Genomic DNA, 24180 nt, shown 5'->3' with positions numbered 1-24180 from the left:
TGAATGTTCCCAAGAGCACAGTGGCCTCCATAATAATGAAGCTCTGCGTAAGTTCAATCAGAAAGACTTAATTTGTGCTCATCCATTCACAATTCTCTCCAACTCCCACTGCTTCCTCTAATCAGCTGACTATGGGTGTTCACTCTTGGAGTTACCCAATCAAACTTTGCCATGATCTCTATCGGCCAAGTGAGGATGCTACAACAAAAGTTTAAATCTGGTCTCTCCTCCACTGCTGTCACTCAGCTGAGTCCAGGGCAAGCTCAACAAAGGCCCATTCCACTCCTCATCCAGATCATCAGCACTTCTCCATCTTCTCTACATCTACACCACCTGTACCACCACCTGTGTCTAGACCCCGGGGAGTTCCCTATTTGACTATGGATTCATCACCCTCCTTAAACCATACCATCTAAACGGGGTCCAATTCCAATCCAATTTTTCATTCTTATGTGCACGAGTTAATAGATACTATTTTTACTATAAAAATAAGTGTCTCCTGATTGAACTAATATGAAAGACTTTTGGAACAACCACTATTACTAGAGTAGTAGGAGTCGTCAAAATGAGCAAACTGGGGAGAAGGGCCTTGGTAAGAGACTAAAGAATCCGTTGGTCACTCTGGCTGAGCTTCAGAGATCATATGTGGAGATGGGAGAAACTTCCAGATGGTCAAACAACACTGCAACACTCTTTATGGCAGAGTGACCAGACGGAAGCCACTCTTTATTGAGGAACCCAGGAAGGCACCTAAAGGACTCTCAGACTGTGAGAAACAGGATTCTCTGGTCTGATGAAGCCAAGATTGAAGTGTTTTTTCTAAGCATCATGTCTGGAGGAAGCCAGTCACCGCTCATCATCCACCCAGTACCATCCCAGCAGTAAAGCCTGGTGGTGGCAGCATCATGCTGTGGGGGGATTTTTCAGCAGCAGGAACTGAGGGACCTGATCAGGGTTGAGGGAAAGCTGCACAGAGCACAGTACAGAGATATCTTAAATGAAAAACTTGATCCAAAGCATTCAGGACTGCAAACTGGGCTCACCCTCCAACAGGACACTGACTCTAAGCAGCCAAGATGTAGCAGGACTGGCTTAGGGACAACTCTGTGAATGTCCTGAAGTGTCTCAGCCAGAGCTCTGACTTGAACCCAATCAATCATGTCTAGAGAAACCTGTAAATGGCTCTCTGCTGCTGTTCACCATCCAACCTGACAAAGCCTGAGAGGATCTTTAAAGAAGAATAGCAGAAAATCCCGGTGTGCAATCCAGGTGTGCAAAGTTTGTCACGTCATAGTGAAGACCCGAGGCTGTAATCGATACCAAAGGTACTTCAGCTAAGTACTGGGTAAAGGGTCTGAATACTTACGTCAATATGATTTTAGTTTTTCCTTTTTTCTCAGGTTAAGCAAAAAAAAAATAAATCAAAACTACTCTTCAGAGTGTAGATTGGTGAGGTAGAATTTCAATTTCAGCATGAGGCTGCAACATAAAATGTGAAAAATTGAAGGGCTGTGAATACTTTATACATCCATCTATGTCATAACCCTCACCTATGGTCACGAGCTCTAGCGACTGAAAGTATGAGATCGCGGACACAAGCGGAGGAAATGAGTTTCCTCTGAGGGGTGTCTGGGCTCAGCCTTAGAGATAGAGTAAGGAGCCCGGACATCCAGAGGGAGCTCGGAGTAGAGCCGCTGCTCCTTTGCATCAAAAGAGGTCAGTTGAGGTGGTTCGGGCATCTGATCAGGATGCCTCCTGGGCGCCTCTTGTTAGAGGTGTTCCAGGCACGTCCCACTGGTAGGAGGCCCTGGGGCAGACCCAGAACACGCTGGAGGGATTACATATCCCATCTAGCCTTAGAACGCCTTGGGCAGAGGGCTGTCTGGGGTGCTTTGCTTGGCCTGCTTGTCCCCACAACCCAACCCTGGATAAGCGGATGAAAATGGATAGATGAATACTTTCTTAATGAACTGTATAGCAGAAAAAGCTCACACTTTTAAAACTGGTACAAGCAAATGTTAGTCATTTTTATTTGCTTCATTACCAAAATATTTGATTTTTTATTAAAAATAGTCAATTTTGAATCAATGATTTATCAAGTAACAGTTTCAGATTTCTGTGATGGTGTATTTTCACTTACAGTAGCAGGGCTTAAAGAAAAACGAGAGAAAATGTCCTTGCAGGATTTCATTTAGGTTACATGTAATTCCAGGCACAAGGGTCTGAACCACAACATGATTTCTGGGCACACCATGGGAACGATTTAAAAGGCCAAGCCATCTATAATCTGGATTTAGTCATGTCAAGCCAACACAAAGCCAGCTAATATGGGCCTTAAAAAAACTCTTAGTCCATCATCAGTCTTGACGTTAAGAAAAAGACCTCATTTTTAAAAGTCCCTCCCACACAAATCCAGTCGAATCCCAGGAAACATTAGACGAGCTGAATATCTGACTGTGCATCAGCCTTTTAAAGTCTGCAGTTTGTTTGGTTCCCTGCTCCACTCCCCGGTCGCCATCAAAGACATGATAGCATTGTTAATCATCCTCTACAAGGCGATGAATTATTCAGCACGACGTCCAGGGTGGCAACTGTGTATTTAAACACAAACTTCTGATGCATCACACCCAGAGAACAGAAACCACTGCTGCTTCATAAATACTACAGAAGGTGTGTTCCCTGCTTCTGGTTATAAAGTTAATTATCTAGACCACATGGTGCTGACATGTAAGTGTCCTGTGAGTCAACACGTTCCAAATGGTCAAAATCCATCATGCCGTATTGGAGAGGTTTAGGCAAACTGTGTTCTGTGAGACATGACTAGTAATCTCCGGGGATGAAGTGACATTCACAGAGTTTAATTAACCTCCAAAGCTACACTTATTAAACACCACTTCAGTCTAGCATCATCTTGAATTTCTTATCAAGCTCCAGTTACATTTAGCATGAAACTAACATGACATAAAAATAAAGGAGCTTTAACAGGGCTGTAAAAAATGGGGGGCACTCTAATTTTCCACTTTTTATAGTGTGTAGGGTTTAGGGGGCTATATTAGCAGAAATTAAATATAATAAGTATGTTTTCTTTAGTGTATAATCGACTGAAAATAAGAATCGTCATGTTTTTGTTACCTTAAAATGAGCCGTTTGTATCTACATAGGGAGCGCGTCCTTGTCTCCAGAGATTAAGTTTCACCGTAGCCCAGAATGGACAAATGCAACACTGGCTCAAGGGAGGGGCATTCGCATTTTCGTGTTGGCAATCGCACTCAGCAGCCCCTGTGAAAAAAAACACCAATTTTTTTTTTAACGTCAAACTGCTTTTTTCAGTGTTTTTACTTCGAAATCATGGGGTCCATTTGTTTTGGAGAGGAATTTATCATTTATAATTTATTTCACTCTGCAAATAGAAATAAGAACATTGCGTATTAATCTACAAATTCATGTAAATAAAGTGACATCCTTTCACAGAAAGTGGCAGATACTTTAATAGTACAGTACAAAACATTACAATAAAGTAATTCAACATAACTTAGACATTTCTGCAGTCCAACAAAAGTGTAGGCTCATGCAACAACTTATAACACCTACCTTTTTAACAACACATCATATTTAGGAAGAGACCTCTGCAGATATTTGGGCTCCTTGTTAAAAACCTCCTGAACAGCTGGGTCTTATTAGAGAAAAAGGTGAGCACACAATAGCAGGTGCTGGGCTAGTGGCCCATCTCCAAAATGCAGAACAGCATCAGAGAAACACTAATTTGTCACGTGAAACTGCTTTATTTGGTGTTTTTAGCAGTTTAAATCACCTGGTCTATTTGTTCTGAAAAAGAGGAGACCTCTGCGGATAATTCGGCTCCTGGTAAAAACCTCCTCAACGTCTGGATCAGAAATAAGGTGAGCACACATTAAGTTAGCAGGTGCTGGTCTTGCGGTACATCTGCAGGGTGCCTAACAGTGTGGGAAAAACACTGATTTGTAATGTGAAACTGCTTTATTCAGCGTTTTTTTCCTGGTTAAATCACTGGTCTGTTTGTTTTGGAGAGGAGGAGACCTCTGTGGATAATTCTGCTCCTGGTAAAAACCTCCTGAACATCTGGATCTTAAGTTATTGGAGAAAAAAGTTGAGCACACATAAGCTGGTGCTGGGCTAGCAGCCTGTCTGACATGCCAAACAGCGTAAGAAAAACACTGATTTGTAAGCTAATACTACTCTGTTCAGTGTTTTTACCAGTTTAAATCACCTGGTCTGTATTGTTTTTTGTTTTTTTTGTTTTTTTTGAGAGGTAGAGACCTCTGCGTATAATTTAACCTATACCGTTAAAACCTCCTGAACAATGAGCGCTGAAGGAATCCTAACCGGGAGGAGTTTCAGCTGGTTGCAATCTGCAGTCCTCACCACTAGATGCCACTAAATCCCCTAAATTTTACACACTGATCCTTTAATTCATTAAAAAGTGATGAAATAGAGAGACAGTAGTGTTTGACACTGATTGTTCCCACCCACAGCAGCTTCCACTGGGGTACGGCAACACCACTAGCACAATTAACATGCAGAGCTGCAGTACACCACAATACTGGGACCAGTATTAATAATAATTGCAATGTGTTAAGTTCATTTATGATTATGATTACATTTGCTTATTATTATTTTGGACAGCGTTACATGCTTGCCTGTTGAAGCATAACCCTTTTTTCCCATTTATATTCATATTAGGGGGGATATTTGCCCCCAGTATATGATATAATCACTGCCTGGAGATGTTATAATTCACAAATAGTTTGACACAAACAAACATAAATGTAAATATACCAGCTCATGCAGAACCTGTGCTCCCAGGCCATTACATATGTAGGCTCTGAATATAGGTGGGAGTTTCCCCTGTAATTAAAGGTCAGATTATCTGCACTAGACCCACATATGATGATAATATATGCATGAACAAATCACTGAGGCTACTCTCAGCATTTGGAAAAACAAAGATAACAATCTGGTGATAATCAACGCTTAGATCAGATCAGTCATCCCCTAATAGCTCATGCATGCAGAAATGCAGTTGGATGCACTTGAGCGTGAAGGTATGCAGGTATGCAAGTGTAAATCAAAGACCCGCGGGAGGGATGAACTGGAGCAGCAAATTGCTTTGATCTATCTGACTGTGGCAGTAGGTGGCGCTGTGGAGACACTTATTATGATCAACCCGGATGTCCTCCCCAAAAGTACTTACCTCACTCTGTACAAATTAGGAGTCTTAATTAGGTGTAATTTGTGCTGCACGCTTAATATTAGGATTACATGCTCTGTGTATTTTTAGTTAGACGCTTATTCCAACTGATATTAAATACAAGTCCTGTATTTTTAACGCACATAAACATGGTTGATATATATTTTAGAAATGGATTTAAATGACAATAAGTTACAGTGAGCATTACTGAAATCACACTCACAGTATGTTTTTTTAGTACCACAGCACACCGGTGGATGGAGCCAGCATGAGCGTCTACAAAACACTGCTGAGCGTAAAAGGGGCGTTTCGGAGCTTGGCAACATCTCTCTTGGCGGTGCCAGGTGTGTTCAAACCTGTAGCAGACAAACGCTCGCAGATGTCTCACAGCTCAGTCACCATGGGCTGGATCTCAACCGCATAAACCGCCAACCGGTGATCGCTACCGCCCGACTTGTATTCTCAGCCTGCCCACAGGTATATGAGGGATTTCTCGTTGACGCACTACATTTCAGCGTCAGACACTCCACAGTCTGCCGCCGTGTGAGTAAAATACTCTGTGTTTACATTTAGTTTGGACTGCTCGGCGTCGGGAGACTCCTCAGGAGGCGAAGCAGAGCGCGGATATGGTTCCAGAGCACCGATGGAGAGCGTGAAACCTGAATTATTCCTCTTTTAACAACCTCGCCGATATCAGCTCTCCTGTTTTACGCACAAGGAGCGCTTGGAATTATTGCGACCCAGGCAAGCGTGCGCACACCGGAGCACAAACCCGTGGCATGACAGACCCGAGCGGCGGACTGACGGGGTGAATTCAGCCTCCTAAATGTCAGGAAGATGAAATCTCCAGCAGCAGCAGCAGCAGGTCGGGAGAATAACTCAGGAGGGTTTATTAGGCCGCGTCACTCCGCGTTCATTTAACAACAGCAAACCCAAAGGCGACTGTAAGCAGTTTAGTTGTTCGACACACAAACAAAAAAAGGGAGTAACCATGTCCAGGACGCTGAAGAAGAAGAAACACTGGTCCAGTAAAGTGGTGGAGTGCGCGGTGTCATGGGGGAACCTGGGGGACTTTGGCTCCGTGGTGGAGGTCCTGGGGGGAGCAGAGCTGGGACAGTTCCCCTACCTGGGCCAGATGAAGCTGGACGTGCTGGTGTGTCACGTCGGGAAGCTGCCCTACTACGGGGACGTTTTGCTGGAGGTGAACGGGACGCCCGTCAGTGGACTTACAAACCGCGACACCCTGGCTGTCATACGCCACTTTCGGGAGCCGATCCGCCTGAAGACGGTCAAACCAGGTGCGTCCTCCACCCACTCTCCCTCTGCTTTCTTTCCCCCCTGCTGCTGTGTGTGTCACCTGAGATCTGTTTGTAAGATGAGCGTTTTGATATGTGGCATCTACCCTTATGATTACACACACACACACACACACACACACAGACAGCAGTGTAGAGAGATATATCTGCCAGTCTGAGATTATCTCAAGACAAACAAATTCCCCAAATTAATATATATATATATAGGTTTATATGTTCCTCTGTGATATATACATGGGCGGATTATAAGACAATGGGCTCCTGGGCACAGACATGCAAAAGGCCCCACCACCTCTCCCACGTAGAAGCAGGACACACAGACTTTCTCGTTGTTTAGCTTCTTTGCATCCTTTTGTAGTCACTACGCATCTCTCTGTGGTTTTGTTTCAGTTCCTTTTTGTGTCCGTGGTTGTTGTGCCGCCCTTTTTTGTCATTTTGTGCCTCTGTGTAGTTGCTCTCAATCTCTTTGAAGTCATTGTGCATCCCTTTGAGGTCATTTTGAGTATGTTTGTAGTTGCTTTTCCCTCTTTGTAGTCATTTTTAGACTCTTTGTAGTTGCTTTGCATCTCTTTGAAATCATTTTGAATCTCTTTGTGGTCATTTTGAGACTCTTTGTAGTTGCTTTCCATTTATTTGTGGTCATTTTGAATCTTTATTCTCTTTGTGGTTGTTTTGCCCCCTTTTTTGTCATTTTGTGTTTCTGTGTAGTTGCTTTCCATCTCTTTGTGGTCATTTTGAGTCTTTATGTAGTCGTTTACTGCTTCTTTGTTGTTGTTTTGCCCTCTTTCATAGTCAAGCTGAGCCTCTTGTGTCTCTTTGCAGCCGTTTTGCACCCTCTTATAATCGTTTTGTGTCTCTATGTAGTTGCTTTCCATCTCTTTGAGGTCACTTTGAGCATGTTTGTAGTTGCTTTGCTTCTCTTTGTAGTCATTTTGAGACTCCTTGTAGTTTCTTTCCATTTCTTTGTGGTCATTGTGAATCTTTTCGTAGTCGTTTACTGTCTGTTTGTGGTTGTTTTGCTCCCCTTTTTTGTCATTTTGTGTTTCTGTGTAGTTGCTTTCCATCTCTTTGTGGTCATTTTGAATCTTTATGTAGTCGTTTATCACTTCTTTGTCGTTGTTTTGCCCTCTTTCGTATTCAAGGTGAGCCTCTTTGTGTCTCTTTGCAGCCCTTTTGTACCCCTTTATAGTCGTTTTCTGTCTCTATGGAGTTGCTTTCCATCTCATTGAAGTCGTTTTGAATCCCTTTGAGGTCATTTTGAGTATGTTTGTAGTTGCTTTGCCCCTCTTTGTAGTCATTTTGTGACTCTTAGTTGCTTTCCATTTCTTTGTGGTCATTTTAAATCTTTTTGTAGTTGTTTACTGTCTCTTTGTGGTTGTTTTGCCCCTCTGTTTTGTCATTTTGTGCCTCTGTGTAGTTGCTCTCCATCTCTTTGAAATAATTTTGAATCCCTTTTTAGTCATTTTGAGACTCTTTGTAGTTGCTTTCCATTTCTTTGTGGTCATTTTGAATCTTTTTGTAGTCATTTACTGTCTCTTTGTGGTTGTTTTGCCCCTTTTTGTAGTCAAAGTGAGCCTGTTTGTGTCTCTTTGCAGCCCTTTATAGTCGTTTTGTGTCTCTCCGTGGTCTTTTTTTGACCTTTGTCATCGTTTTATGTTTCCTTGTGGTCATTTTTAGTCTGGTCGCTACATGCTAATTTGAGTGACATTTTGTGAGTAAAAGCCTCGGGGGCCCCCTGACACTTTGGGCCACTGGGGCTCGAGCCCATTCAGTAATCCATTCATGAATACATAAATGCATACATGTCAGCTAAAGTTGACTAAACCATTGGAAAATAGAGTAAAACATGTGAATAAAGTGAGTTCTGCCCATCACTACATCCCTGCGCACTTCCCAAGGGACATCCCAGACTTCCACTGTAAACCTCGACTGTCCCATAACATCTAATTGGCCAATTCTCTCACCACTTTCTCAGGGAGATCGAATAGTGATAATGGTAATAAGGGCATGTAGCCCAGTTGGAGCCATCTCAGCTAAGTGCACTTACATGCATAGAAATAAGGCCTAATTACATCCTCTATTATTCAGGCTACTCCCGCTGCCCATTGGCCACAGACGGCAGAGTGGTTATCTGTGTTGTACGCTGTCATCCTATCATTCCAGCTCTCCAAGTCTGCTGGCTGCAACATCCAAACACTCTGATAATGAGACATTGTGTGATGGCTTTACTCTAGTGGTTCTGACCCAAGCAGAGGTCCTCAGGTGAAGGGTTTACTGGCTCTGGAGATACAGTTGTGTGTTTGTGGGTGAGCGAGATAGCCCTACTTTGCTTCTATGCCGAAGCTGGAATGTCTAAACAACAACTGAGACTGTTCAAAAGGTTACATCAGCAGCAGCAGCAGCTGAGCCCCAGGACCTCAGGCCAGGATCCCTGAAGATCAGCTGTGTGTGTGTGCACATGCCCACTTATGGTGTGTGTAGTCATTCCTCGGAGTTTTTTACATTTTTTTTCCTTTATTAATATTTTATTGATTTTTCTATCTTTCATAAGCAAAGAAGAGATGAAAGAAAAATGTTTGGCTAGATTTATGAGCCCTGTGCCTATTAGTGTGCATGCACATGAAGGTGTGCGTATTTCATGGCTCTAAACTCCCCTGAGCTCCTAACACCACACTCTCTGCCCCACTAACCAAGGATGATTAATAAAGGGCAGGGAGGAAGGAGAGAGAAAGAGACACAAAGAAACAAGAGGATGAGAAGAAGCATAGGGAGAGAGACATAAAGAGAGATGGGGAGAAAATCGGCTCTGCCTTTGGCTCCAGGCTTAACTCCCACACATGGCTCTTTTTTTTCCCCTTAAAAGCTCTCAGGGAAGTAAAAGGTGGCAAAGATGGCAAAATTCTTCATCACCTATTTCTTCACCGTCACTCGAATCTGTCTGGCCTATTTGTCCATATTCTATTTCAGTCATGTGTGATGTTACAACCAGTGTGGATCCGCTTTTCAATGTTCTGCTTGCAAAAAAAGGCCTCACAAATCCCCTCTGGCGTCAGCATACAGATGGGGTTGTTACATTGTGTGATTACATATTGTGCATGTGTGTCCGTCTGCGCTGTGTGTGTGTGTGTGTGTGTATACATTCCTGTGTGGTAGCCTCATGTTTAATTCACACCTCTTGCATAATTGAGTTAGCGAGTGGATTTTCTCCACTCTGATGGAGGCAGTGGGCCTAGAGGATCAGCTGTTACCAGGAAGCCCGGGAATCTGCGGTGACATGACGGCGGCCGGCAGCGACGGACAGGCTCTCTGGGTCTACCAGATGTTCCCCCGTGCTCTTCCCCGAGATCCTCTTGCGCTCTGCCTGCCTTGCCCTCTGGAGCTGGTGTGCTTCCCGTGCTGCTCCTGCCACTGACAGCTGGGGAGGAGCTAGGAGGGGAGAGTGTGCAGAGATGCAAAAGTAGAAATGGGGATTCGAGGCGTGGATAGAGAGAGAGACAGGATGCAAGTCTCTATGGAGGCTATTATCTATCTCAGCCATTGATCGAACAGAATATGAGAGTTGCACACAGCACTTCACTTACTTTTCTGCTGCTTCTGGCGCATCATATATCCTCCAGGGACTGCCAAGAGGCTTCTTTAACATGCATATGTCCTCACATACATACTGCTTTGAAATAAAGACGTTCTCGCCAAGACTTCACAATGTACCGTGAGGTGAATGTGCCCATTTCCCTGGTATCTTTGATTAAGCTGGTAGATGCCTCTATTAAAAGCTCAGTAGCTCTGTGCTCGGTACAGGAATCTATTTCTGCCGGTACCTCCAGCTAAGGATCGGAAAAGATGCCTGATGAAAAGGTTCATGAATGGCATCTCAGAATTCCGTTTCCGCCGCTCGGTTATTTTCTGCTGTGCCCCCTATATGTTTTCACCTTCAATCACTCTGCAATCAAAACACACATACAACCTGTAGACATTTATATGCAGCTGAACAGATGATGGTGCTGACATCAGATTAATAATTTGGCAGTGCAGTGCACAGTTCTTTCGTATTTCTGATGATTATTAGCGGTGTGACTGCATGAAACACGTATACAAGCCCTCTCAGCCCAAATGATAGAATATTTTTTTGGCATTGTATGCTTCTGCCAACCACAGATGTTGCATTTGTACCTTTCAAATGTAGCAAATATGTTGAAACTATGTTTCTTTATAATTCAGTTTTCAGTTTATGTTGTGACAATGCTGTGGATAGATTACGGCACAAAAACAGCTTGATTACAGTTAGGAAAGCATTGTGTTTTGGCTTAAAATACCTGGTTTGGTCACTAAAACACAGCAGGACATGTCCCAAGCTCTTGATAAAACGTGCCCGCTTTTGTTGCTTCAAACATGGCCGGCAATGGCTGGCAATTGCTGGAAATGTCACAACCTCTGGTTAAAAAATATGAGGGCTGCCCTCTGAAAGTCAGAGATTCAAATCATCAGTCAGAGACTCCTCAGTCAACTTAGATTCCTTGAAGTCAAGCAGGCTTTTTTTGGATTGTTTATTTAGTCCTACAGTGTGCAGTGTACTTCTGGAGACCTTTTGTTCCCCAGATTTAGCTGCAGAGTGAGCGCTCCTCCCTTTTATGCTGCTCTTCAGTACAGCTGTGGACACGGAGACGGCTGCCCAGAAGAGAAATAACAAGATAACGCGATCTTCTGCCTTCTTCGTAGAATTGGTAAATTCACAGCTCACAACAACCTAATACAATACAGTCTCTGGCCTTTGTTTGGTATCTGTCGCCTGATCCGTCGCTGGCATAGTTAGCTTGTCACAATGTTATGTGAATGCCACTGTCACACTGAACGTCCTGCTGAGCCTGTTCAAACTTTCAAACCCCATGGGAAAAAAAAGAAGGAATGAACAATTGAATAGTCATATGGAATAGCCAAATCTGATTCAACTGACATAATTCTGAGTCGGGTACAGCCCTAAAAAATACCTGCATTTGTCAACATGGCTGGCAATGGCTGAAAATGTCACATCCTCTTAATTAATAAACACATTCTTTCATTGCAACAAACATGGCTGGACATGTCCCGAACTCCAGTTAAAAAAGTCCTGGTTTTGTTGCTCCACACATTGCTGGACATTTCCAGAATTGTGCTCTGGCTTTTATTTCCCAGCCAACATTTGTATGTGGGGCCCATGTGGGTACTAAATGAGCTGAAAAAATGGGCCCTATATGGGATTGTTCATGAGTTCCATATGCCAATTGCCGACATGGGTGGGTTTACTCAAGTGAGCTCCACATGGGTTATGCCAGGGCTAACTGGGTACCAACTGTGTATGGGCCCAAGATAGGCACCTTATTTAGGCCTAACTTCGGTTAACCCACCCTTATGGGGAACTGGGGCCATTATGGAACCTGTGAACAGTCCCATATAAGGCCTATTTTTCAGCCCATTCACTACCCACATGGGTCTTACATACAAATGTTGTCTGGGTGTTTGCTGGTCTCAAATGGTGGTCCTAGCCGTCTCGCTTAGGTGTCACCACCACACCTCCTACTTCTGATCATGTAGATGTGATAATGTAATGTGAACTACATCATACCAATGAAACGTACAGATGTAACAAATCTGTGGTTTGCAGAAATGTAATGTCAACATTTTATTTTGGTGACCTGGCTGGCCCTCTTGATTACATTGCTTCTACAGCTGATTGTGTCCTAGTCAGTTGGAATTGGTTTTCTCATATTAAATCTAGTCATCTAACTGTAGTCACCAGATTGCAGGTATGTTTAAATAAACTGCTATATAATTGAATTGAATTTTTATTTGAAGTCATTTTAGCTTTATTGATTTTAATGGTTGATAATTGCTGATGTGATAATGAGAACATATTAACTCCACACAATGGCGTAACTCATTGGTTTCTGTAAGCTTCTGTGTTTCCGAGGCAAATTCCGCTCTTAATTAGCTTTGAATTTTGAAGTCAAATTGCATGACTGAGTTTGTGTAAAGCCGCAGTGGATTCTGCAATTGATAGCAATTTGTTTTGAGTTTCCTGCTTCTGCTCACACATCGTCATATTTTCTATTACCTGCTGATCATGCCAATAGAGAAGAATGCCGAGTGACATGAGCCCCTAAGCCCCTGTATCAAACGGCAATAGTGTGTGTGGGTTAATCACATTAATGCACCTCTCATATCAGGAAGTGCCTCTCAATGGAATCATCCTCTTGACAGGCAATGCTTTGTCACTGCGAAGAGATTTGTAGTCGGCCGCAAAAAAGGAGGGGGGGGTTGAGAGCGAGAGTGGGAATACAGCAGCCCAGAGAGCCTGGTCAAATAACTAGAGACATCTGTTCTCGCCTTAGAGATGGTTCTGACAATCAGCTGAATGGAGCAGGAGAGCCATCATGTACACAGCGCCTTTGGCACGGAACTCATAATGAAGTAATTTAAGGCTGAATGAGCTCTTTCTTAAGTGATTATGAGTGTTTTTATGCAAATTCAGTTAAACTGAAACTGAATATTTGTTCATTGTGTTGGTATTCAGTTTTCAATTTTGGGATTCCGATATTCAGATTTTTTTTTTCTTTTCACAGCGCTCTTTCAGGCATTGTCTCATATTCAGAGCCTATTACTATGAGCATTTATGTAGGTCTATAATTTATCTATAATAAGAAAATTTGTCCATAAGCTGTTATTATGTCACAAAAGGTGCCTAGCAAGGTTTTCCACATTTTCATTTATTTGTATATTCATGTTCTATTTTTGGAGCTGGACCATTAAGTCAGAGCACTGCTGAGATATATATATATATATATATATATATATATATATATATATATATATATATATATATATATATATATATATATATATGTATATGTATGTATGTATATGTATATATGTATATATATATATATATATATATATATATATATATATATATATATATATATATATGTGTGTGTGTGTGTGTGTGTGTGCCATTCAGTAATTCAGCACACCACACTCAGTTATTCAGGTCCTGCACAGGTCCAATTTTCAAGATCCACCCCGCCCTGACCCGGGGACATACAAAACCGCACCCGAACCGCAAACCCGCGCATCTGCCCAATTAGTACCGCAACCCGGTCCGACCCGTTGAAACACAACCCGCAGCCTGACCCGTAACCCGGATTTAAAGTAATCATTTTGGGTCATATATATAATATTAAACAGCATATCGCCACAGTTAAGGTGCCAGTGAGTAAACAACGACCTGAATGAAGCAGCTCTCACAATAAAAACCTGACTTAAGCTCCATCATCAACCCTCTGTGTTCTGCTCCCATACGAGTGTAAAAGCACTCGTTTGTTACGTTTAATGCTTTTAAACTTTTAATCTATGTAAAGGAACTTTACATGCGTAATAACAGACTTACTTTCTGTCCAGAAAGCACCACACTCTAGTAATTCAGAGCACCACACCCTGGTAATTCAGAGCACCACACTCTGGTTATTCAGAGCACCACACTCCTGCAGTTGGAGCAGCAGAACGCCAGGTTAGTCAAAGTGAAACTTAAGTGTTCAGTCATTCATAATCAATTGTTCTGTTTCTAAGAACAACAGCACTGTCATTTTTGTGTTCATTGTTTTTTCAACCAACTTGAGATCAAACTTGCTGTGTTCCCATAGAAACCGTGCCCCCCTTGGTCTAGCTCTGGGTCTGAAAGTTTGCTTTCACTTGCCTCATGCTCAGCATGCTTCTCTAATCTGATCCATTCGTCTGATCAGCTCTGATCAGTCCAATCACAAACTGAGTGACTGATCAATTCTCCACCCTGCGACTCAAACTCAACAAACGGTAGAATCCTTAAAGGTCCTGTATTGTGAAAAGTCAGATTTCCATGTATTTTTAGAAATAAAGCAGGCATAGGTGCCATATACATACTGTGAGAGTATCAGTCCACAGAGAAATGCATACAGTTCAAATTCAGAAACTGTGTCTTTGTAGGAGCCGTCAGGATTTCTGTGCATTTGTGATGTCACAAGCTCACCTATATAGACTGTTTGAAACATAAATATTCTAAACGGGTCATTTTGTGTTTCTTGTTGCAATGTTTTGCTGTGTATGTGATTGACATCAGCTGACAGGAAGCAAACATGGCCCCGAGCTGTTGCCTAGCAATGTAACTCCCAATTAAATGTTTTATAAAGGTAGAAAAACAGAACGTTTAGGACAGAGAGGGATTACAGGTAGGCCTATGTTCAGGCAGACAGTATGAGGGGGAAAAAAAGGGTTTTTTGAACATTATGACATGTAAACATGTTTTAGTAGAAACCCAAAATACAAGTATAAACCTGAATATAAGCAGCATAATATGGGACCTTTAAAAATGAATGCCATTCATTACACTGAAAGATGTGTTGTTGCACTATAACGTCCATCTCAGCCGAGAACGGAGGAATGCATTTGGGCCAGGCCTGGATTCAATAAGACACCGGCAATGCTTTGTTTTGCTAAAATCTATTTAGGCTTGGGCACTGATCCTGCTGCTCTGCTATTGAATTATCGACTGTTAAGTGCTTATGTAGCTACTTCTGCGTCTCTTTGTGATTTTAATTGTGCTGTTGCCTAGTATGCATGTTGCTGTATGTTGTCTACAACTGTCTTGATAATGCTTTCTGGGCCAGGCGTCCCTTGGAAAAAAACATTGTTAATCTCATTGGTGCCAACTGGCAAGATAAAGGCTGAATGAAGAAATAAGACACGTAGATAAAATAATTACCGTGCACACAATAAACTGTGGGTGGTGGTGAATTCTCATGTGCCTCATTAATAATTTACACTGTAGGTAACACAGAGTTTAAAAATGAAACTTGGCAAACCTCTACTACACACTTATATGAAATTTAAGCAGAATGTTGCATCAGGCGCTGCTCTGCTGCTGTATTTATTGAAACACCACGGCTCTGATGTGCCTCTACTGTATATGAAAGAGCTTAAAGGACCATGCCAGTGTTTTTCAATGTTTCAGCCCATTACCTGCGAATATGTATACTCTTTATCGCTGCTTACTGTTTTCTAAAGCATGCTGTAGTGTTTCAGATTGCTCAGAGTGTTTTCCCTACCTTCCAGGCCTCCTCTGTTTTCACTTCATTTCACTACCATAATGAAAATCACCCAGCAGAAACCTTTATTTAGGTAGATACCATGTCTGCTTTTATTGTTGTCATAGCTATTATTGTGTGGCAATAAAGCATCAATTTTTCCACTCACAAGTGCACTTCCACACAATGACAACGCAAATCTGAGAAAAGTAAAAGCAGACGTGATGCTCATTCAGATGGATTAGTTAACTCAAGTTTTAGCTCTCTGCATCTTGATTTTTATACTGAATAGCTGCCTGGAAATGGAAACAAAAAAAGGGTGGGAGCCTCGACTTTGAGGCTAACGCCAAGCAGGTGCTGGGGATTCGGGAGCGTGCCTATGTTCCCACAGCTCTATGTTCCCACAGCTGTGTATGTGTGTGTATGTAGGTATGTATATGCATATATGTAGCATGTGATTGTATTACATGTGTATACCGTATGTGTATTTGTATTTATCTGGTTTTGTTTGTCTGACGTAAGGAAATGAAAACAAGGGTTCGGTATCTATAAGATCTGCTTCAGCCCAAACCCTTTTCGATCAGCCTATTTTATTTTTTCTTGTAATGATTGTGATTGTGACGATTTCTGCTGCTGCTGATCGAAATAAAATTACTCATTCATTCATTTACTATAAAGTGCTTCCAAAAAGCTTGTGGGAGGATAGGGTATAAATTGAAGGGAAATGTAGGAACACAAGACCTAATTTTGAGAAAAGTCTTCGAAATGTGGGAATATAGGGCTGTGGGAACATAGGGCCTAATTTTAAGAAAAATCTTAGAAATGTGGGAACATAGGACTGTGGGAACATAGGGCTGACCCGGGGATTCAACCCAACTGCCAGAATAAATGTTCAATCAGGAGAGACAGGAGAGTGAAGTTAATATAATATTTAATACAGAACATGAGTATACAAATTAATAGATGATTTGTGCTGATTAGGATTTAACATAAGTCTATGGTGCTTGGACACCAGAGGGAGATATTTTGTGGCAGCAGGATAAATCCCCAGACATTGGTGGTGGTAGTGGTGGTGGCTGATGACTCTGAGGCTGATGACTGCTGAATTGATTGAGGATGATGAATCTGTAAAGACTGGGTGGTGATGGGGAGGTGGAGGGCACGCACGATGGCAGCAAGAAAGAACTACGGCAGAGAAAGAAACGTTGAAAATAAGGAGCAGTAAGATAATAGGATTTTGGACAAGGTGTGTCGCTGTGCTATTGGTTGATTGTGAATCAGCTGATGACTCAATCGACAGACCCAGACAATGACACCTAGAGACAATGAGTGAGCAAATGTGTAAGGAGTGAATTGCAGGGTGAGAAAGAAACTTGGAGCCTGAGCATGAAAAGTATTGTCTTCCTGACTGACCTTTTGCTAGAGCTATATTTGGCATTGTACATTTCTGAAAACCATGGATATGTTCCATTTGTATGTTATTGTGTAGCATCAATGTTGAAAATAACATGTGGTTGGGTTAAGGCAAAAAAACACTTTGTTATGTTGTGGAAAAGATCATGTTTTCTCTTGAAGTACTCGGTTTTGGTGGCACAATCCCAGCCGGAAAAGCAGCAATGTCTTAGGAAAGACCAACCACTTTTTGTGTCTCTATCCTTGGTGGAAACACAGTGACTGGTTGTAAAAAAATCACTCATGTTTGGTGGCTACAAGCAGCCATATTTATGATAGCACAGTTGCAACTGGAAATGTTGCCGATGTTTAAAAACAATTCTGTTGTTTGTTGGTCTCAAACAGTGGTCTGCAGGTGTCACTCCATCCACCACTCAATGACAAAGTCAGCTTATTAACTATATCACTTTAGAAACGTTGGCCAACATTTTCCTCTGGCAACTGGGTCATTTGACAGTAGTGATTTTTAACCCCCACCAGTGTTTTGAGATGAAACGCACAGCAGCAAAAACACTTGATCACAAGCCTCCCCCCACTGTTTCGTTAACATCACCAGGCCACTGGCATGTCACCACGCTCATCAGCCAGCGTGGGTTTGTTTATGTAGCACAGGGACGCGTGAGCAAGACTGTCAAACTGCAAAGGCAAAACGGTTGCCACAGCACCAGAGCATGACAATTAACGGAAGTGGCGTTCTGTTGCTGGATTTTCTCAGCCTTCTAACCTCGCCTCATTAATGTCTTACTGACTTTCATAGCTGCCTGTCTACGTGCTTCCTCCGCTGTTCAGAAAAATAAAATGCCACAAGGGCGGTTTAGAGCTTCCGTTGAATATTGTCATTCTTGTGACGATGCATTTTGATCACATATTTATTGTGAGGCCCTTAACCAAATCCAATAAAACCACATTTGTCATGAGAGGCCTTCAAATACACTCAAAATCTGGATCACACACAGTTTTCTAAACATTTGTGTGAAATTCTAATAGTTGGAAAGAAGTATATGTCTATTTTTCCGCCCTTTTTTTATTTCTTTCTTTGTAACCACCCCATGCTTTTTGTATCTGTTTGGCCTTTCGCTATATCATCCTGCAAAGCATTTTGTTGATATACAGCTTGTTTGTCCTCTGTGACTCCCATCAAGCATCTCCCGTGTGTGCCTGAGGCAGCTGTCAGACTTGTAGTGAAGTGCTGCTGCCTTACTTCACACACACACACACACACACACACACACACACACACACACACACAGATCTAAAAGTACACTGTGCAAAATGTCCATCTTGACACATAATTTCAATTAAAACTGAGACCTACACAGACCGTAACACAATTAACAAAGGTGAGGGAGTTAATGCATTTTATTGAATTTCATCTCATATGTTGATCTGCATCTGCAACAACTCCTGCGATTGCATTTAGCAAAGATATCAAGACTCCATACCCGGATTAATTACTTTTTTTTTGCAGTACAATACTGCACCAGTTTCCCATAACGCTATTGCAAAGCAGAGCTGCCAACATCCCATAGCATCCTATTTGAGAGCCCACTCTCTCATGCCTTGCAGTGTGTTTGTGGGGGCAGACGAGGAGTGGGGGGGGGGGGAGTCGGTGGGAGGAGGCGTAATGCGACTACAAAACAAACGAGCGTAAAGTTGCTCCCAACCCTACTCCAAGTCCTCAATAATTCATCTATACTAGAGCTGGATACTCCGCTGACGTGTCTGTGTCTGCGTGTGTGCATGGTAACTGGCGATATTAGAGTAAAGCAGTAGGCTGCAGTCAAAAGCATAGCATGACTCCCGGTCCCCAGCACACTCTCATTATTCCCACTTTAATCAAATTGGCGCTGCTCTTCTCGCACACTCCAGCAGCACCTGCAACGAGCGCAACATAAACAGCATGCCTGATGAGATGATTTGGAGTTGGAGCCCTACATTTGGAAGCTGATTATAAGTGTGTTTCGTGATGATTGCCCCTGTAGATGTGAAATGTATGTGCAGTGTTGCTTCAGGGATGTCGGCTGGGCTTATGTTGCATATTGTTGATATAGAGGTGGGTAGAACAGCTGGCAAGCCATGATTTCCATTCGATTTTAGCACATTGCAAACATCCATCTAAAAACACTTTCTATAATCACATCAGTTTGTCGCTGCTGGATTCTGCGAACAAAAGAGAAAAAAGGGTGGTAAAACTGAGCGTAAATGGGTTTATCCTCCAAAACCCTGTTTATATGCGCTGAACTGGAAGGAAATCCTTGTCATTTGTCCTAAGGCCACCTATAGAAAGAAGTCAGCATACAAAAAAAGAAAGAAAAGGCAAATTGTGGAGCTTATACACAGTGCAAGGACTGGAAGTTGCAAGGCGTCTGGATGGAGCATACTACGGTGACAGCATATCCAGGGAGCTGAGAGTGGTGGACACAGGTCACAGAGACAGCGTTTAATGAGCAATGTGTGTGAGAGACGAGGGGTGGTGAGGGGACGGAGGGGTCATACCGGTACAAGCACACAGCATGGGCTATGTTCACATTACAGGGCTCAATGCTCAATTCTGATTATTTCCCCAGATCCGATCTTCTCATTTGAAGTGACCCATATCTGACATCAATGTGAACGGATCTCTGCCCTGAAATGCCTCATGCGCAACCAGTAACGTCGCACACATGCATCTTAGAATAACAAGAAACGTCACATTTGCGAAACAGGCATTTGAAGAAAATGTCTGGAAAAATAAGACATGGCACAAGTTGCATTTCTTCAATGATTGTCATAGTAGAAAGGTCAGATAATGTCATTCTGCATAATAATCAGCCATGTGCTTTTGTTTGGGAGAGTGTGCAGCATGTTTTCAGAGAAATGGGCATTTGATTTCGGGATAATGGGCTGTTGTACAAATATGCTTTCACTCCAGTAGCTAGTAGTAGTTAGTAGCTAGTAATAGTTCTGTAGAGAAAAAGGTGTGGGTGTGGCTGGGAGAGGACTCAGGAGTGGTGGGGCCATGATGTGAAGTTTCACGAGGAACAGTTCCTCCAAACATTAGGATGTCCAGGGCTACAGTCCAATAGCTCTGTCCACACGTCACGGCAACGCTGTCACGGTTGGACTCAAAACGTATGCAAGCTGTTCAGACGGCATTTGGCAGTCAGGCTCTATTGGCTGGCGACTGGGGCAGTCTACGGTCCGGTGATGGCAGCCTTGAGTGTTTTTAATGGACTGGTCCAACACTGTACGCATGGAAAGATTACTGAACGGGCCCAAAGTGTAAAGACGGGTCTACTGGTCCTCACCTGCAAAATGTCACTCAAATTAACACATATTGATCAGGGGATTAAAAGAGACACAAATTAACTATGAAAGGGGGCAAAGCAACCAAAACGGACACAAAATTACCTCAAAGAAACAACTTAGAATAGAGGTTCCCTGCTGGGTTGTGGGCCAAAAGTGGGTCGCAGGCTCATTCTGAATGGACCACAAGTGACTTGCAAATGTGTCAAGTTTGTAAAACTCACAGCTTATTTTGGAGTGCTGTGAATTTCCGGCACTGAGATTTCTTTCTGGGGTGCCGTTTCCTGCTGTAGAGTGAGTAGTCTCTATATACAGACTCTACATTCACTGAATGTAGAGTCTGTAGGCAAACCCTGGAGATCTTGCCTCCGCAAGAAGAGCGGAAGAGTTGTAGGCTGTTTGTAGTCCGCGTGATATTGACCAATCACGTTTGAGCCGGCTGCAGTTGTTGCCAGGTTAAACGGTCCGTGCGGTGAACTAACGAGGCGGAACATAATTGGCGTCACTGCAAACTCTGAATCCATCGCAATGGTTCAGCATATTTACTTATATATAAACGGAAGTCGGAAATTTGCCTCCTCCACCCAATTCAAACCGGAGTGCCAAAAATTTGCGGGTCTGCCCCCAAGGCTGTATCGCCGTCTGCCGGAAATCAGACGCCGAATACAGCCGATGGGTTCTGAGAATGTAGAGTGAATGACTAACGGACATCTACTTGACAGAGACAGCAAACTAGCTCAACGACATGGCCAAACGTAGGTATAATGCCAAATAGATTTAACTGTGTGGACCTTAAACCAATGACTAAGGAGAAATCTGGACCCTGTGGCTAGACTATTTGGAAACCACTGACTTACAAGAGGCACAAAACCACAAAAAGATGCATTGTGACAACAGAGAGATGCAAAACATTGACACGGGCTGAACAACTAAGTCCTCAGTAGGAGAGGTGGGGGCCTTTTGCATGTTTAAGCCCAGGCGCCTTTTATCTTATAATCTGCCGCTGACTGTATGGTGGATGATCTGCACGTGCACAGTGAAGTAGACGTGGAAAAAACGTTAATATATATGCATCTCACATGTGTCAGTTGTAGGACCACATAGGTAAGCGGCCCAGGTTTGAATGGGAATAAAACAGATTTCTGTGTCCTCACTACTCTGAAAACAATCTATGACACATGAGAGCAAAAAAAAAAAAAAAAAAAAAAATGGAGTTGGGCCACATTTACTTGTAATATGAGCGAAGCCTTAATCTCTCCAACTGAAAAAATCTAGGCTACACGGCCCATTATGGGGGAAGTTGCATCTTTAACATGGGAGAATTAATTCTCTAATTGCATTGTCTATAGTAGCTTACAGTAACACTGGCCGCAAAGCTGTAAAGCATACAAATAGCATTTGGGTGTTTACAGTATGTTGAATTTCCTCTGGGATATATTTTTTGTAATCAGTGGGAGGTTCTGGGGGATTTCAGTTCCTCGGTGCCTTCAGTCGCTGTTCCAATTAAAGGCAGCGTTGTCATCTTAAATGCCTGTTAGCGCTCATATTGCGATATAATGACTAATTCTAATCCTGTCCCAGTAAATATGTATTTATTAGTGGGGTCATAAAATCATTTATTACATTTTAGTTGAATCTAGGGCTCTAGCAGGGGAGGGAAATTTGCAGTTGGGGGTGGGTTTCGGTGAACAGACGAGGAGTAATGGCTACAGAAAGTGGTTATTTTTGCTTTGACCTGCATCCTGTTTGCCCTCATTACCCACTGTTCTTTCTGCCTGCTTTGTGGCGAGCGCCGCTTTTCTCTGCTCCCATCTGCCCATCACTGCGGCTGTCAGATATGTGCTGTACCTGGGATACAAATTCATCACTCTTTTCTAAAAATGTGTCGCATATCTACAATGGAGTCGTGCATCTGTACAGTAGTTGTCCACATTCTCGGCATACAACCCCTGAAGCTGGTTGTGTCATAAAAATGGATTTAGTGTTATCACTTTATCCCCTGGAAAGCAAAGAAACCCCTAAATATGTAATTGCCAAAATAGGATCATAACAGGAGCTCAAAAATCCCCAAAAGATGTCTATATGTGATCGAGCTACAATCTGAAAATACAACTGTTTATCCCTAATGTGATTTTTTTTTCCCCTGTTCTTTTCCTGCTGTCTCGCTCCAGAGCGCATCAGTCACATCCTGTAACTGTGAAACCGAATTGGGGAGGGTGGGCGGGGGGAGGTTTGTGGGTCGTCTCTTGGTTGAGCGTCGTCTCTGTCAGCGTCTGAGAGGAGATTGGAGGGGACGGCTGGTGAGGAGTCATTCTGCAGTCTGAGAGCCTTGTTTATTTTACCACAGGCGCAGCAGCCATACGGCGGCTGACTGACCCAGGACTGTCATGAAGGACGTTATCTTTATGCAACGATGATTGCTACACGCCATCATCTCTCCATCCCCCCCCCCCCCCTTCTTCAGCCGCGTTCTGTGATTGCACACTTGGCCAGCATGTCACTCCCCACTTTCCTATTATCCAGATGTGCGTTATCCTCCAACTGGTGTTTATCACTGCAAGATAGGGGCTCAGGTCACCTCTAGACAGCTCACAGGTAATGGGCCCTGACATCTGAATTAGTCTGCTCTTTCAAAGGGTGATTAGCAAGCAGCTTAGGATTCTGGGGGGGTGTTGATAGGCAGACATAAACAGGCAGGGGCGATGGGCCGGCGGGGGCACTGCCTCTCTGTGGCTCATGATGGGAGGCTTGCCAGTAATACAGCTCATCATGAAGTGGTCACGGTGTGGTTTTGCAGATGACAGAGGGTGGGATGGAGGGGGTAACTGGGGCCAGTGCGATTATGCGTTTGCACTGGTGATTTAGCCACTTGGAAGTATATAATTTTCATTAGCTGATATTGCAGTGTGAACAGCACTGCCCTCATAAACGTTATGAATAGCAGAGCTTCCAAATTTTTACACCAAAATCTTTCTCCCCATCTCTGTGTCTTGCCTGTGTGACGGGCTGGCCCAGCTGTTCCGCTCATCCCCTTCCCCAGCTCTTTTATTATTCCTTGGCCGTGTGATTCTCTGTGTGCTTGTGGCGGCAGGGGAACGGCTGGCTTTGTAGAATCTTAATAGCGGTGAGCTAGCGCCAAGCTTTCCATTCGCCGCTTGCTGCAGGCATGTAACTGAATGCCAATGAGACATTAGGGTTGAGGCGGGATGGATCGGGCCAGGCTGTGGCAGGCGGGATCTGAGAGGCTGTAGAGCCCTTTACCAGGTGAGGAGCGCATGTGTCTGCTCCCAGAGGCTGCACAGAGAGATGCACTCCATGTCTTGGGGGTTATCTCAGCGCACCTAATCGCCAGGATGCGCCCTCTCTTGTGCTTCTCTGTCGAGAGGGAGATAATCTAAGTGCATTCTGTTCGACTTTGACTTTGCGCAGCTTCGCCTCTAACATACTGCCCCAGAAAGTGCAGCTGTTAGATTAGACCTGTTAGGTTCTGATTCAGTAATGACACAATGATAAATGACACTGAAGCAAAGGGCACAGTCTCTGCTAAAGCTACAGAGGTATTCTAGATCAGTGGCTCCCAACCTTTCACCATAAGGGACCCCTTTTCTGTCATTGACTGAACTGACAACCCCTGACTAAGTGACATATCTTATGGGTTTTTTTTTTATATCATATTCAGTATGACTGCCCCTTTAAAGATGAAGATTTGAATCCTCAGTCGGAGACCCCTCGGGTGACTGAGATTCTTCAAGCCAAGCAGTCTTTTTTTCCAGTCACTGTGCAGTGCACTTCTGAGGACAATTTGGTCTCC

The 24180-nt window shown here is 43.2% G+C and overlaps 1 protein-coding gene across 2 annotated transcripts in view; it reads left to right on the top strand.

Annotated features, from left to right (window-relative positions):
- Positions 1–5578: 5578 nt before the first annotated feature.
- Positions 5579–24180, top strand: part of LOC125904254 (membrane-associated guanylate kinase, WW and PDZ domain-containing protein 3) — a 233098-nt gene continuing 214496 nt past the window's right edge. For both annotated transcript variants that reach the window (XM_049601925.1, XM_049602667.1), the window contains exon 1: positions 5579–6525. In XM_049601925.1, the coding sequence (XP_049457882.1) occupies positions 6219–6525 (307 nt within the window). In that variant the 5' untranslated portion in view covers positions 5579–6218. The remainder of the gene's footprint in view (positions 6526–24180) is intronic.

The sequence above is a fragment of the Epinephelus fuscoguttatus genome, linkage group LG1 (assembly GCF_011397635.1).
Source record: "Epinephelus fuscoguttatus linkage group LG1, E.fuscoguttatus.final_Chr_v1".
Classification (NCBI taxonomy): Eukaryota; Metazoa; Chordata; class Actinopteri; order Perciformes; family Serranidae; genus Epinephelus; species Epinephelus fuscoguttatus.
Note: the sequence above shows the minus strand (reverse complement) of the source record. Positions and strands in the feature narration are given on the sequence as shown.